Below are 15,763 nucleotides of genomic sequence, written 5' to 3'. Positions count from 1 at the left end.
CACTATTGTATATAAAATAAACAACAAGGACCTACTGTATAGCACAGGGGACTACACTTAATATCTTGTAATAACCATAATGGAAAAGAATCTGAAAAAGAATATATATATTATACATACATATATACAACTGAGTTACTTTGCTGTACATCCGAATTATTGTAAATCAACTATACTTCAATAAAAAAATTTTAAAAGCGGTGGGATGCAGGGATAGACACAGAGACAGAGATGCTGAGAGACACAGGGACACAAAGAGAGGCAGAGCCAGAGAGAGAAATGGACAGAGAGAGACAGAGCCAGAAGGTACTTAGAACGGAGACAAAGGCGCAAAGGAGAGGAAAACAGAGGCAGAGAAAGACAGATGGAGAAAGAGAGAAAGATGAACCCAAAGGCTTCCAGAGTGCGAGAGACCGAGACAGCAGTCTGAGGCAAGGCCTGGGGGAGCCAAGAGGGAGGGGAGGTGGCGGGGTTGCTGGTCAGACTGCAGCCTGGCGATCCCCTGGCTGCAGCATCTCCTCCAAGCAGACAGGCATGTGTCTCCATCACTCCCCCCGCCACGTCTCATCCCGAGTGGGAATCACATGCGCACCATGGGGCCGGGCTCCAGCATAGGTTGCGTTTTTGTCACAGGGTGTGTCTGTGTGTGCGGTCTGGTGTCTCTGGGTGTGTCCGTGTGGGTTGTGTTGGTGTGACGCCAAGCATGTCTGTGTGTGTCTCATTGCCCTGTGGCTGGAGGGACCATGTTCCTACATGGCATACAACTCAGGAGGGGAGAGGGGTCATGTCTGTGTATTTCCCCCAAGAGTGGTGTCCACATGGCCACCCACCACACGGTGAGAGGGGTTTTGTGTCACCTCACCAGTGAGTCCCCGTGTGTCGCTGGTGGAGGGTTTTGATCTGTGTCTAGGTGTACGGTGTACAGACCCGTGCGTAACTTCTGTGCTGCTGCATGTGGTCACATGCCGCATGGTTGTCACTCCGGGGGTCACCATGCATCAGTCTGCATTGCATTTGCTGTTCTGTGCGTCAGCGCATGTTGTGTCTCTTCTTTATGGGTGTTGTGTGTGTAAAGTTGTGTATTACTCCGTGATGTGACCCTGTGTCTCCTTCCAGGTGTGTGTCTATGTTGGGGCCTCTCTTTTCCCTGTCAAGAACACAGACTGGGGACCCACACGCAGAGTGTTGTGTTTGCATGGCTGTGTATTACATTGTACCAGAGGGCGTTCCCTGGTGCTGTGTGTGGTGTCATTGCAGGCCTAAGTGATGGCTGTGTCAGTGGGTCACATCTACTGGTTCATGAGACACAGTGTTTGTGCTGGGAAATAGTGTAGCACGTGTTTTGTGTCATTGTGTCTTTGTGTATTCCACTGTATATGTTGTGTTTGTGTGGCCACCTGTGTTGGAGTGTATCATGTGCCAGGCTGTGTGTGGGTGTGGTTTATGGTGTCGGTCCCAGGCGACGGTGCATGTTTTACTCTGCTCACGTTGCTCTTGGGCATCAGGGTCCCTGTAGCCTGTGGCCAGCCCCCCTTCCCCGGGGGCACCATTCTTGGTTGTGTCCTGTGTGATGCACCAAAATAGACCAAAATGTCTTACATGGGGCATGTGCCACTTGGGTTTCTGTGTGTGTCGCTGTGCCTATAGGTCCGTTCCTACACGCATCCCTTCATGTTGTTCTCTGACTGCATATATGAATGGCACTGTGCACCGGGGTATACTGTCTGTCAGGGTGAATCCATGAGTGTTGTGAATCATTTTATGAGCATATGTGCTTGAGTCACCACGTGCCGTGATGTACGTCAGTGTGCATTCCTCTACGTGCTGGGTGATTGGAGACTGCCATGGGTGTGTCCCTAAATGCTGTGTGTCTGCACATGTCATGTTTTGTTCCACAGGTGTGTGATGGCTGAGTGCTTTGTTCACACAGATACGTTGTGTGTGGCATTTGGGGATTGCGAGGTCAATACAGATTGTGTGTTTGTGGAACACCCGTATATGTTGTGTTTGTGTAGCTATGAATGGGCATCATCCTGCGTGAGGTGTCTGGGTGTGGCTGTTTGTGTCGGAAGATGTCGTGCCAACTTTGATTGCAGTGTTTGTGCCTGTGTGTGGACAATATTTAGGTGGCCGTGTGTGCCACGGGGCGCTGCCTGCCTCACTAAGTGCCACTGTGTGTCACATCATGTGTGTGGTGTCCGGCTTGTCGGGAGTTGTGAGTCACTCGGTGTAGGTTGTGTTGTATGCCCACGGGTGTTATAGGTTCTGTCTCCGGCCATGCCGTGTTTAAGGGTGTTACCACCCTGTGTTGCATGGTGTCCGGGTGTGGCTGAGTGTAGGTGTGTATTACACGCTGCAGACCGTTGTGTATGACAAAGCCCATTGTGTGTTGGTGTGTGTCTTAATCCATGTGGACACACGCCTCTTCCTTGCTCTGCCCCAGGACACACCCAGCCCCTCCTTAGTCTGAGAAGGGGGGTTGGGGAGCCTCCCCTCTGCCCAGGGGCCTCCCCAGCACCTCCCCGCCCTGCCCAGCAGTCACCACCCCCCAGAGGGCACAGGCTCTGCTGTGCCTCAAAGCAAGAGCCCAGAGCGAGGGAACAGAGCAGGCCGGGGACCTGCAAGCCATAGTGGCGGCTCTTTGTGTGCTGCGAGGTGGGGGACTCTGGGCAGGAAGCTGGCTGAGCCCCAAGACCCCGGGGGCCATGGGCGGGGAGCTGGTGCCGGGCCTGGGGGCCCTGCGGCGGAGAAAGCATCTGCTGGAGCAGGAGAAGAGTCTGGCAGTCTGGGCACTGACGCTGGCAGGAATCGGCATCGGACTCATGGTCCTGCACGCGGAGATGCTATGGTTCGGGGGGTGCCTGGTGAGTGGAGGCTGGAGGCTGGGACTCCCGAGTCTTGTGGGAGGAGGGGGCTGGGGGCCAGGACTCGCGGGTCCTGAGTGAGTAGAGGCTGGAGACCCCTGGGTCTGAGAGTGGAGGGGGCTGAGGGCTGGACTCCTGGGACCTAGGGAGGTAAATGCTGGGGGCCCTCTCTGCCAAAGGAAGGGAAGAGGGGTCACAGAGTGTCAGTTTGAAGGTATTGCAATTAGACAGTTGGAGGTCCAGGAGCCCTGGAGGCCAGGAGGTGGCTGGTCAGATATTTGAGCAGATTAGGGGAGAGGTAACCCCAGGTTCAGTGAAGGGAGGGTGGGGAGAAAGGCTGACTTCTTCCAGTAGGCAGCAGCTCCTTGGTCCTTATCTAAACTCTAATGTTCGCGCAGTATCTCAGAGGCAAAGGGCAGAGACCAAAAGAACTGGCTGGGTGTGTGGGGGGGTGGGGGGTGGGAAAAGAAAACAAGCACCGCCCCCCTCCCCCCTCCATCTCCATCATTAAGAAGCTCAGCTTCCCCAGAATCTATGGGCTATTTAGTCTGGGAAATAAGGGAGAGGTAGGTTTATGGTAGCCTGGACTCCTGGGTCCCAGGAGAGGAGAGGCTGGGGCCAGGGTTCCTTAGAGGTGACTTAGAGCGTTTTTAGGGGAAGAGGGGCTGACTCTGAGGGTAGTGTGAGTGCGGAAGGAAAGAACAAGTGGGGCTAGGACAGGTCTGAGCAGGCTCCCAGCACGTTCCAGCCCTGGTCCGGGCAGTGATGGGGGCAGATGAAGGACACGGGTCAGAACTGGCGGCTTGAGGACGGGACAGAATTGCTCAACAGGAAAGGAGGGGTTGGAGATCTGTCTAGGGTAAGGGACGTGGAATTGGGCTGGTTGGAGGGCACTGATTTGAGGATTGAGTTGGGGGGATTTCTGGGGGACAACACTCAGGCTTGGATTTGAGGGTGGGAGAGGCAGACAGCTTTGAAGTGACCAGGAGCCACACGGACTGTCAGGGCAGGCTGGCTTCCTCTGGCCGGGTGGCCAGGCGAGGGCAGCGGGCACTGAGGGGGTGGGGCCGCCAAAGCCCATGCCAACAGGAAGCATGGCTGGGCCGAACCGCCGCTCCCACACTTCAGCACCCCACCCAGCAGGCGAGGTGAGGACAAGGGAGCCCGGCAGATGGGAAGGGACAAGGTGTCTTTCCTACGCCACCCCATCCCCCTGCTGCCTCACCTCCAATTGCTTCCCTCTACCACCTGCCAGGCTGCTGCCTCCAGCACGGGGACTCTGGAATCTGCTGCAGCTCTCTGAGCCTCAGTTTCCCCAACTGGAAACCGGGGGTGAGGGTTGAAATACATGATCCGACAGGTCCTCCTTGGCCGCCTTTCTATGACTGCCTTGACAACACCCGTGTCCCCTCCCCACCTCCATCGTAATCTAATAAACTCATTTTGCAGGGATCCAGACACCTGCTCGCCAGGGGGGAAGGGCTGGAGGAGAGGCAGGTGCCAGAGCCCACCGATGCAGGGGAACGTGATAGAGAGAGTGGGGCGGGAGAGGGAGGATGGTGAGAGGTACCGAGAGGCAGAGATACACAGAGAGACCAAGACAGAGAGAGACCAAGACAAAGATGCAGTAAGAGACGGAGTGGTACAGACAGAGAAGGGGGTCGGGGATTCGGGGCAAGAGGAATTGGAAAGGAGAGAGGACCACCAGAGAAGTGGATTGCAGAGTGCGGAGGAGGTTGGGTCTAGTGGGGTGTTCTTTGGGACAAACTAAAGAACGGGAGAGGGAACTGGGGAGCCACAGAAGGATGAAGGGGTGGGGAGGGCTAGGGACAACAGCACCATTGTTCGGGGAAGGGGGGCAGGCCCCATGAGGCAGGAAACTGGCCCTCTTCCCCTGCACAGAGGGGGGCCCTGGCCGGGTCAGGGGAGCTGGCACTGTTTTAGGAGAAACAGGTGCTGAGCTCAGAGTGGGAGCCCAGGTGGCCCCTTCCCCCTGACACCACGTCCCAGGCAGGGATCTCCCCCAACACACCCTCCTCGGGAATCCAGCAGTCCCAGTCCCCTCTAAATCCCTTCCTCAAGAATTCTAGATTCCTCCAAGGTATTGCCACACAAAGACAGGGGAAAAAACTTCCTGTGGTTTCTGGAGGCCATGTGCTTCTGGCCAGATCTGCCCTGGGCTTAGAGCCAGGAGAGAGTGCAGGAGCTGGGGAGGGGGGCAGAGGAGACACATGGGGCAGCAGGACCGGGGGGCCTTTCTCAGAGCTGGGGCTGGGGTCTTAGGAACCCAGCCCCCTGGATGAGGGCAGGGGAGGCTGTCATTCATTCCTTGGGGCCTGAGTGATAGTTTCTAGGCTCCTCAGGAACTGCGGAGGGAGGGCGGGGGGCGGGAGGGACCTGAAGTTGTTTTCTAGGGCAGAGACCAGCTGGGTGGGAAGGGAAGGGAAGGGACCACTCTTTAGAGGCTAAATGTCTGTTTCTAGACACCCCCCATACACACACACATACACACACACACACACACACACAACTGAGGAACTACTATTGATGGGGACCAGTGCGGGGGAATTAGGAAGGAATGTGAGTTTCAAGGTCTTCCCTCAGGGGTGTGGTCCTAGGAGAAGAGCTGAGGAGGAAGGTGAACACTGGCACCTGGGCCAGGGCTGTCCCATTGGGAAGGAAGAGGGCACTCTCCCTGGGGACCAGGTGATGGTTTTGAGACTTCCCCAGACTGGAGGCATCAGGAGAAACTGGGCTGGGCGCTGGGGGTTAGGAGGGTAGGAAATTGGGAATGGAGAGGGGATGGTGGTTTGGGAAGAGCGCAGCGGGGACTGAGGGAGACCTAGGATCTCACCCCTTTCTCTCTCCCTCCCAACAGTGGGCAATCCACCTGTTCCTGGTTAAATGCATGATCAGCATCTCCACGTTCTTGCTCCTTTCCCTTATTGTGGCCTTTCACGCCAAAGAGGTCCAGGTAAGCCCCCAGCCCCTTCCTAGCTCCCCTCAGCCCACCCCCACGCCCTGTCGGCTCACACTTCCCACCTCCTGGGCTGAGTAATGAGCTCCCTCCACCCTGAGATACAACCACACCTTCATCCACCCGGAGGGGATGAACCACGGACAGACAGACAGGCCCCCGGAGCAGCCCTGACCTCCCTCCACCTGCTGCCCTCTGTCTCACCTTGCACACCTGTAGATGCTGAGAGTTCCCGCCCCCAGGCATCTGTCCACTCTGTCCCCAGGTTGCCTCACACAAGACACAGCCTCCCAGATCTCACTTCTCCATTCCCGAGTCCCTACCTGTTCCTGTCCCAACAACCCAAGATCCTAGCCATGTGCCCGCAGGTCCTTCCCCACTGCTGAGCTCCCCACCTCTGTGCCAACGACCCCACAGACCCAGGAGCCCTTCCCACGCGTATCCCCCCCTCCCATCTCATGTCTCAACCCACACTAGACTCTCCACCCCTTCCCCTCTCATCCCATCCCCCACATCCCCAGATCCTGTTCCCTTCCCCCCACACCTCTGCAGTATAAAATGAGGGTTATCGGTCGAGTGTGGTGATGCCCCTTGCAGTGCCTGGCACACAAGATGTGCTCAGGAAGAAGTACACATTATCATTAAAGCAGTCATTCGAGTAGTTAAGTGGCCTGAGGGCCCTGGGCCTCAGTTTCTGCATCTATAAAATGGGGGTAAGAATATTTTCAATCTCACTGTCTTGTGAGCATTCACTGAGTCACAACACATAAAGAGGATAGTGCAATAACTGGCACCTCCAAAGTGCCGTGTAAATGTTGGCTATTATCATTGCTAATGGGATGACGGCAATTACTACTGCGTCCCCAGAAACTGAAGTAGGACACAGCTCTATGGATGTGGAATGTAAGTTCTTGGGGAGGCAGGGGTTTTGTTTTGTTTGTTTTGTCCACCCATATCCTCAATATATCTCAATATATAGAACAATGTCGGGCATACAATAGGCACTCAATAAGTGTACCAGGGCTGGAAGTTCTGGAAGTGGGCTGAAACTAGGAGGGGGAGAAGGTGGAGAGATGTCTTCCTCGGGTCCTGCCCTGCCCCTTCCCACCCTCCCGGGCCCCATGCCCCGCGCTATCTGCCTCCCTCTCCGGCCCCGCGGGCGCGCCCCCCTTATCTCCCCGCGCAGGCTGGGGAGCGGGCGCCTGACCTTCGTGTGACCCCCCCCTCCTTCTCCATCCGTTCCCCTCCCTGCAGCTGTTCATGACGGACAACGGGCTCCGGGACTGGCGCGTGGCGCTGACCGGGCGGCAGGCGGCGCAGATCGTGCTGGAGCTGGCTGTGTGCGGGCTGCACCCGGCGCCGGTGTGGGGCCCGCCGTGCGCGCCGGTCTCGGGGTCCCCGCAGACGGCGGTCACGCAGTCCCGGCCGAGTTTCCTGGGCCAGGCGGAGGCGCTGCTGTCGCTGGCCATGCTGCTGCGCCTGTACCTGGTGCCCCGCGCCCTGCTCCTGCGCAGCGGCGTCCTGCTCAACGCCTCCTACCGCAGCATCGGCGCGCTCAACCAGGTCCGCTTCCGCCACTGGTTCGTGGCCAAGCTGTACATGAACACGCACCCCGGCCGCCTGCTGCTCTGCCTCACGCTTGGCCTCTGGCTCACCACCGCCTGGGTGCTGTCGGTGGCCGAGAGGTGAGGGTGCCGGGGGAGGGGAGGGCGGGAAGGGACGGTACCTGGAGCCTCTGGAGGAGCCGCTTACAACCACCATCGCCCTGTACCGTGGTGCAGGTTGGGACTCCGTGGGACCGAGAAGTGGAGAAAGCCTTTCGCCCCAAAGCCTTTCCTCCACCTGCAGTCTCCAGTCTCCCCAGACACACACACGCACACCATAGGAAGCCCTGCCCTTCCTGCTTCCAATCTCTCCTGCCTCAGGTTTCCAGGCATCTGTTCAGTCTCCACACGCAGGCACTGGGCCCTCCATCTTTTCCAAATTAGCACAGATGCACTGTAGGTGCTCCCGGTGACCCCCAGGCTGCGCCAGAAGGGAATTCCGTGCAGAGAATGGGAATTCGAGGCCCCCTGCTGGACTTTGACCTGATGCTGGAACTGTACCCCTCAGGGCCTCCACTTACCTTACGGATAAACAAATTGGGGGTAATCTTAGCCAGTGGTTCTCAAAGTGTGGTTCTGGGACCAGCAGCATCTCCTGGGAACTGGCTGCAAATCCTAATTTGCAGGCCCCACCCGGATCTATGGAATCCGAAACTCTGGTGGGTTGGGCCCAGCAATCTTTTTTAACAGTTCACGCTGATGCTGGCTCAAATTTGAGAACCTCTGGTTTAGTACATCTGGCAAAGGATTCTTGAGGGGAGATGGAGGATGGGAAGAACTGGCCTTAGATCTCTCCTCTCTGAGCCTCTGTTTCCGCATCTATAAAATGGGTATCAAAATCCACCATCTTTAAAGTCTCCCTGGCAATTCTAAGCTTTCATGATTTTAAACTCATTCATCTCACAGGATCTCAGTTTTCTCAGTTAGGAAATTGGTCAGGATCAGTAAATGATCCTCCCACCAATTTTCTCACCTGAAAAATGGGAGGATGGGTAGGGAGCCAAATTTCTAAATCTGTTTGAGGCAGAAGTCCTCAAACTTGAATGTATTTTGGGATGAAGGGGTTGGAGCTTAACAGGGCAGATTCAATCCCCACCTCCAGACACTAATTTAGTGGGTTTGAGGTGTCTGGGGCCCTGGTGAATGATGTTTTCCCTGCTTTGGCCTAACTGTGGGTCAAAGTTAGACAAATCCTGATTATCAATCCTTTCCATGGCTGGACCTAAATGTCCCCTCCCATGAAGTGAGGGGAAAAGAGGCAGAGTCCGCCAAGCCTTTTTATTTTATTTATTTATTTTAAAGTGCATTTATTTACTTATTTTAAAGATTTATTATTTATTTTATTTTATTTATTTTTGGCTGTGTCGGGTCTTGGTTGCGGCATGCAGGATCTTTTGTTGCGGCGCGTGGGTTTCTCTCTAGTTGTGGCACGCAGGTTTTCTCTTCTCTAGTTGTGGCACGCAGGCTCCAGGGTGCGTGGGCTCTGTGGTTTGCGGCACGCAGGCTCTGGTTGAGGTGCGCAAGCTCAGTAGTTGTGGTGTGCAGGCTTAGTTGCCCTGCGGCCTGTGGGATCTTAGCTCCCTGACCAGGGATCGAACCCGTGTCCCCTACATTGTAAGGTGGGTTCTTTACCACTGGACCACCAGGGAAGTCCCCCGCCAAGCCTTTTTAGAGTCCCACCTTTTTAGTCCTGATAGGGCCACCTCTAGGCCATAGAGCATCTTTGTGGAAATTAGAAAAAGGTGCCCCTTCCTTTGAGTGGATGCAGCCCCCTGCCGGGTCTGACAAGTGGACTTCAGGCTGGGTTTCTGCCCCCCTCTCAACCCCTCAACCACACGCTCTGAAAGTAGCAGCCCTGGTAGCCTAGCTGAAACCAAAAAGTCTTTGGAATTGGTCGGATCCAGGTTCAAATCCCACAGCCCAGGGTGGTTGAGCATCTTGCCCAGGTCACACAGCAAAGAGGAGGCTAGGCAGGCTCTCCAAAGCCCAGAACTTAACTGGCTTTTTCTGAGTGCTTCTTGGAACTGTGGGTGTATGTTAAGAAAGAGGGTATCAAACATCACAGGAACCCCAGAATTAACCCACTCTTCCCCACAGACAGAACGTTAATGCCACCGGGCACCTTTCAGACACACTGTGGCTGATCCCCATCACATTCCTGACCATCGGCTACGGGGACGTGGTGCCGGGTACCACGTGGGGCAAGATTGTCTGCCTCTGCACTGGGGTCATGGTGAGTACACCCACTCAGGGACCCTGCCATTATCCCACACTGCTCATCCCCTGGGCCCCAGGAAACCACGGAGCCAACTAAGGCACTCAGGGACACCCCCAAGAAACTCGGGTGTCTGGACCCCCACAGCCCCATTCCCTGTCCAGGACACAAACACTAGCCTCATTTCCTTTGAAAATCCAGGAATCCATCCCCTGAGTCCTTGCTCTCTCCAGAACCTAGGACCCAGCCCTCATCCTCCTCAGGAACACAGGCCCCTGACCTCCCAGCCCCATTTCCTCCCAGATTCCAGGAGTCCAGTCCCAAGCCCCACCAAGACTCAGGTATCTTGCCCTCTCCCCCCTTTACCCTCTCAATCATCCAGGACTCAGGTACTTGGTTTCCCAGCTCTAGGCTCTTCCAGAACCCAGGAATCCAGTCTCCCAGCCTCCATTAAAGCTATTTATTGTGTCTAGACATCGAGAGCATGCCTGTGGGCTCAGGATGCCTGGGTTCAAATCCTGCTTCTGCCCACTTCCTAGCTGGGAGTCAGCCACACAATCTTTCTGGGCCTCAGTTTCCTCATCTATAAAATGGGGATGCTGATACCAGTGTACTCCTCATGGGGTTCCTGAGAAGACGAAATGAATTAAACCATATAAAGGGTCTCAAATACAGAAAATGCTCAATAAACGGGTCAGGGGGTGGCGATGAGGAAGCTGTTATTGTAACTGGTTCCAGGCGTCCGGCTGCCCCTACCCCAGCTCTTGTGCCCTCAAGGATGAGGCAGAGGATCCCCAAGCGCCAGACTCCAGCCTCCTCCCCAGAGTCGGCCTCCTCCTAAATCTAGACATCTGCCCCCTTCCCCTCATAGACTCAGCACCCAATGCCTTGGCCTTCACCTCCCTGTGAGATCTGGCTCCCTTCACCCGCAGGGATTCAAGCCTCCAGCCCCAGCCCTGATTTGTCCCAGGGAGGACATGGTGAATCCCCCAGTCCTGGGTCCACAGGTGATGCATGGGGGGAAATGTGGCAGTCCCCTTCCCTCCAGCAGTGAGTCTTTGTGACTAGGAAAGAGGGGCAGAGACTCAGCCAATGACACACTCCCAAACGGTCAGGGACCCTCAGGGCTGCCTGGGACCTCCTCCCTCATTTGACAAAAGGAGGAACTGAGAGATAAGGCGATTTGCACTCGAGCTCACAGCCCACTCCTAGCTGAGAGGTTCCAAGGTACAATGAAATTATAATGGCTAACTGTTATTGGGCACATACTCTGTGCCAGTCTCTGCTCTAAAGGTGTCAACTCCTAGCTGAGAGGTTCCAAGGTACAATGAAATTATAATGGCTAACTGTTATTGGGCACATACTCTGTGCCAGTCTCTGCTCTAAAGGTGTCAACTTATGGAATCCTCAGAGTAATACTGTGAGGGTGTGCACATTTTACAGATAAGAAACTCAAGACACTGAGAGATTAGATAACTTGCTCTGAAGCTGGCCTTGAAACCCAAGCAGTCCCAGAGCCAAGGTTTACAGCTAGTAATTATTCTGAGGGTCAAGAGTTGAAACATATGGGGTGGGGGAAGACTTCAGGAGATTCATTCTAACTCCAGGGAAAGGGAGCAGGTGCTACAGAGCAGTTGGGATTTGCTGGGGCCTTGAAGGATCAGAGGCCTCGAGAAGGAAGGGAGAAGAGTGAGACCAAGGTGCTCAGGCAGGTGAGGGCTGAGTTGCCTGGGACGGAAGCTGGGCAGAGGAGGAAGAGCGGCCTGGACCTTGGAAGGCCTTGAGAGCTGGGCTAAGAAGTCTGGGGCAGTGGGAGCCTAGAAGGAGATTAGGGTGAGGGTGTCAGGGTCATAACTGGGTGTTAGATCTCCCTGGGGTCAGGTGGAGTGAGGGAAAGGCTGGAGACTGTCCAGAAGGGAGAGGATGTGGCCAGAGCTGGGCAGAGGCTGTAGGGGTGGGGAGGAGGGGGAGAGATGCCCTCGCTGACCTGATGGCCCACTGGACCATGGGGAGGAAAGGGTTCCACAGGAGCCTGAGGTCTGCTCCTTGCCCAAAACCAGCCCTTCTCCCCAATCTCCAATCACACACTTAACAAAAGAGAACATGGGCTTCCCTGGTGGCGCAGTGGTTAAGAATCCGCCTGCCAATGCAGGGGACACGGGTTCGAGCCCTGGTCCGGGAAGATCCCACATGCTGCAGAGCAGCTAAGCCCGTGAGCCACAACTACTGAGCCTGCGCTCTAGAGCCCGCGAGCCACAACTGCTGAGCCCACACGCCACAACTACTGAAGCCCGTGCACCTAGAGCCCGTGCTCTGCAACAAGAGAAGCCACTGCAATGAGAAGCCCGTGCACTGCGACAAAGAGTAGCCCCCGCTCGCCGCAACTAGAGAAAGCCCGCGTGCAGCGACGAAGACCCAATGCAGCCAAAAATAAAATAAAATAAATAAATTTTTTTTTTTTTTAAAAAGAGAGAGAACATTGTGATGGTGTAAATACCACACCCAGGAGTTGGACTCGGACGCATGATTTTATGATCCCAGCTCCACCACTGGGAGCTGTGGGACCCTGGTTCTCTCTGGGCCGGTTTGCTTGTCTGTCAACTAGCGGTGGTGGTGCCTGCTGTCTGTGGCTGTTGGGAGGACTCAAGGAGAGAGAGAGCTGGTGGCACGCGGCTGGTACTCAGCTCCCCATGGGCCTTGTGTCATAGTGCCTGCTGTGCCCACAGGGGGTCTGCTGCACAGCCCTGCTGGTGGCCGTGGTGGCCCGGAAGCTGGAGTTTAATAAGGCAGAGAAGCACGTGCACAACTTCATGATGGATATTCAGTATGCCAAAGAGGTGAGGGGGGCCTGCGGCACCCAGAGCACAGCCCTTCCTCAGCCCCAGGATCCAGACCCCCGGCCCCTCCCCCCTCAGCCCCAGGATCCAGACCCCCGGCCCCTCCCCCCTCAGACCCAGGATCCAGACCCCCGGCCCCTCCCCGCTCAGACCCAGGATCCAGACCCCCGGCCCCTCCCCGCTCAGACCCAGGATCCAGACCCCCCGCCCCTCCCCCCTCAGCCCCAGGATCCAGACCCCCGGCCCCTCCCCCCTCAGCCCCAGGATCCAGACCCCCGGCCCCTCCCCCCTCAGCCCCAGGATCCAGACCCCCGGCCCCTCCCCCCTCAGCCCCAGGATCCAGACCCCCGGCCCCTCCCCCTTCAGCCCCAGGATCCAGGCCCCCGGCCCCTCCCCCCTCAGACCCAGGATCCAGACCCCCGGCCCCTCCCCCCTCAGCCCCAGGATCCAGACCCCCGGCCCCTCCCCCTTCAGCCCCAGGATCCAGACCCCCGGCCCCTCCCCCTTCAGCCCCAGGATCCAGGCCCCCGGCCCCTCCCCCTTCAGCCCCAGGATCCAGGCCCCCGGCCCCTTCCCACTCAGCCCCAGGATCCAGACCCCCGGCCCCTCCCCCTTCAGCCCCAGGATCCAGACCCCCGGCCCCTCCCCCTTCAGACCCAGGATCCAGGCCCCCGGCCCCTCCCCCCTCAGACCCAGGATCCAGACCCCGGGCCCCTCCTCCCAGAACCCTAGGAGCACTATCTCCCTTGACACTGTGAAACCCACCCCCAGATGAGGGAGTCGGCCGCCCGAGTGCTGCAAGAGTCCTGGATGTTCTACAAACATACACGCAGGAAGGACTCTGGAGCCGCCCGCAAGCACCAGCGCAGGCTGCTGGCCGCCATCAACAGGTGAGGACCTCTGTGCGTGCACACGCCATGTCCAAGTCTCTTCCTCTCTGCAGGGTGCACACGCACGCGTGTGTGTGTGTGACCGAGCATGAACGCGTGCCCAGGTCAGGATGCCCATGTGTGGTCTCACTGAACAGATGCCCACCTGGACTTCACAGTGACTCTGCGTGATGGTTTTGTTTACGTGTCTCGGAGTGTCTGTGGGCCTGGATGCCCGGGTCTCTATGTGGGAGGCGGGCTCATGGGTGCAGCCACCCCCTCTCATCCCACCTCTGAGCTAGGGCCACTCTAACCCCCCCTATTTTTTTTTTACCCCCAGGTTCCGCCAGGTGCGGCTGAAACACAGAAAGCTCCGGGAAAAAGTGAACTCCATGGTGGACATCTCCAAGGTACTGGGACCCCATGAGAGGGGGTCTGGGAGAAGAGGGAGGTTGGGGGCAGCTGGTAAGATCTGGCCCTGGAATAGGGAACGCTGGCACACACAGGCACTCAATAAAGGTTTGTGGCTGAACGAACGAATGAATGAATAAGTGAATGATGCAATAGCGTTTCTCATGTAAGGTGCAGTTTCCTTTGAAACTTAAATAACTTGTACAAAGAACTCCAGTGTTCGATGTGAAATTATCTCCATTATCAAGTTACTTACATGTGGACGGATATAAAATTCCTTTCAACTGTGACTCTTATACAACAATAAAACCAAAGCAAATTGACCAAGTTCAAACCAAGTTCAAACACAAAGGGCAAAGCAATAAAATGCGAATTAACAGCACTGACACACAGACAGGTGACAATGTTTCGGGAAAACTCAATCTGTGTTGCTATTGTGAAGAGGGGGCCCAGGAGCGCTGGGCAGCCTTGCCTGGCCAACGGGTGACTCAGCTTGCCCTCCTTCTGCTGGGTCCCCTTGATTCTGAAGTGCTCGGGTAGGTGACATCACGCCCCCTGGCTTGGCTCACAGCACCTCTTGCTTATCCGGTAGCCTTTGCTTTTTTCTCATTAGTCCACGACAATTCAAACAGTGGCCCTTGGTCCCAATACCATGGTAAACACAGCCACAGATGCCGGCCCCTAAACTGCACGGTGGTGGCCTAAATCTGCCGGAATTGGCAGGTCATGATTTCCAAGATCATCCACCAGGTCCAAAACACGGAAGTCAAAGAGTTCTCATAGAAAGCTCACACACTCTCAAGGACGAAGCTGTGAATCCTAGTTTGAGAAGGCAGAGAAAGGGCTCTGTGGATTGTGAAGTCAGGCAGTCATCAATTACACAAAGATTTAAGTGAGCACCTACTACGTTCTAGGGCCTCCCTGATCCAGGTGCTGCCTTGGGCGTGTCATTTAACTGCTCCAGGCCTGTTTCCTCAGCTCTTAAAAATGGAAACAGGATTCCCACTGCCCACACTTTTAGGAGGATTTTAAACTATAAAGAGCACCGGGCCAAGTTGCTGGGCGGTGGCAGGTGGTTGATAAGGTAACTGATATTATTGAGGATAATCCTCCAAGGCCTGTAAGGACTTAGTAAATGCTGGTTCTACTGCCTTACTCCACGGGGCAGGGAGAGAGTCTCCTCCAGCCCCCGATCCCTCTGACCTCTCTCTGCCCAGATGCACATGATCCTCTGTGACCTGCAGCTGGGTCTGATCACCTCACACCAGGCCCTGGAGAAGCAGATTGATGCGCTGGCAGGGAGGCTAGACACCCTGACCGAGCTGCTTAGCGCTGCCCTGGGTCCACGGCAGCTTCCAGAACCAAGCCAGGAGGCCACGTAGCTGGTAAGGGAGCTGGGACTTGGGCAGGAGAACATCCTGGAGGAAGGGTGCCTGTGGCCAGCACTCCATGTGGCTAAGGGGGTGGGGGATGGGTGGCCTGGAGGTGAGGCCACCCTTTCTCTTCCGCTCTGGCTCTGGCTCTGGAGGGAGGGACTCCAAGTTCGGGGCTGGACCAGCAGCGAAGGAAACAGACGTTCCATCCCCCCTTCACAGACTCTCAGTACCCGCTCCCTCTTTCTTTGCTTGGTCTCTGTCTCTGTCTCTTCCTCTGGTGTCTGGCCTGCCTGTCTATCCATCTCTCTGTTTGTCTCCCCAGGACCCAGCCAGGAAGAACCAGGCTACTTTCCCCAGGATTGAGGTCAAGGACATTCTCTCTGCTACTCCTAACCCAGCCCCATGCATAAAGCCAGTTAAGCGTAGGGACCAAGGGGGGCCACACCTTGGGGTGGGTTGACTCCCTGATGGCTGCTGGCGGGGACACCGGCTGAAGGAGGGAGGCCGTGGCCCATCCCCACCGAGGCCCCAAACGGGAAAATGGTCACCCCTGTCCCACATACCCTGTGCCTGGGGACTGGGACTCCTGAGTCCCAGAGGAGGAGGAGGG

The 15,763-nt window shown here is 56.3% G+C and overlaps 1 protein-coding gene across 1 annotated transcript; it reads left to right on the top strand.

The window, feature by feature from the left end:
* Positions 1 to 2,705: 2,705 nt before the first annotated feature.
* Positions 2,706 to 15,520, top strand: KCNN4 (potassium calcium-activated channel subfamily N member 4; the record flags this gene model as incomplete). The annotated part of the gene is made up of 9 exons (XM_079723676.1): positions 2,706 to 2,864; positions 5,743 to 5,838; positions 7,096 to 7,526; positions 9,543 to 9,678; positions 12,387 to 12,497; positions 13,269 to 13,387; positions 13,707 to 13,776; positions 14,995 to 15,162; positions 15,476 to 15,520. 8 exons carry the CDS (start codon positions 2,706 to 2,708, stop codon positions 15,157 to 15,159), a joined length of 1,287 nt encoding a protein of 428 aa, XP_079579802.1. The 3' UTR covers positions 15,160 to 15,162; positions 15,476 to 15,520.
* Positions 15,521 to 15,763: the final 243 nt, after the last annotated feature.

Source organism: Hyperoodon ampullatus (genome assembly GCF_949752795.1).
Source record: "Hyperoodon ampullatus genome assembly, chromosome: 18".
NCBI lineage: Eukaryota > Metazoa > Chordata > Mammalia > Artiodactyla > Ziphiidae > Hyperoodon > Hyperoodon ampullatus.
The sequence above is the reverse complement of the archived record's forward strand: the minus strand, read 5'-3'. Positions and strand labels throughout refer to the sequence as shown.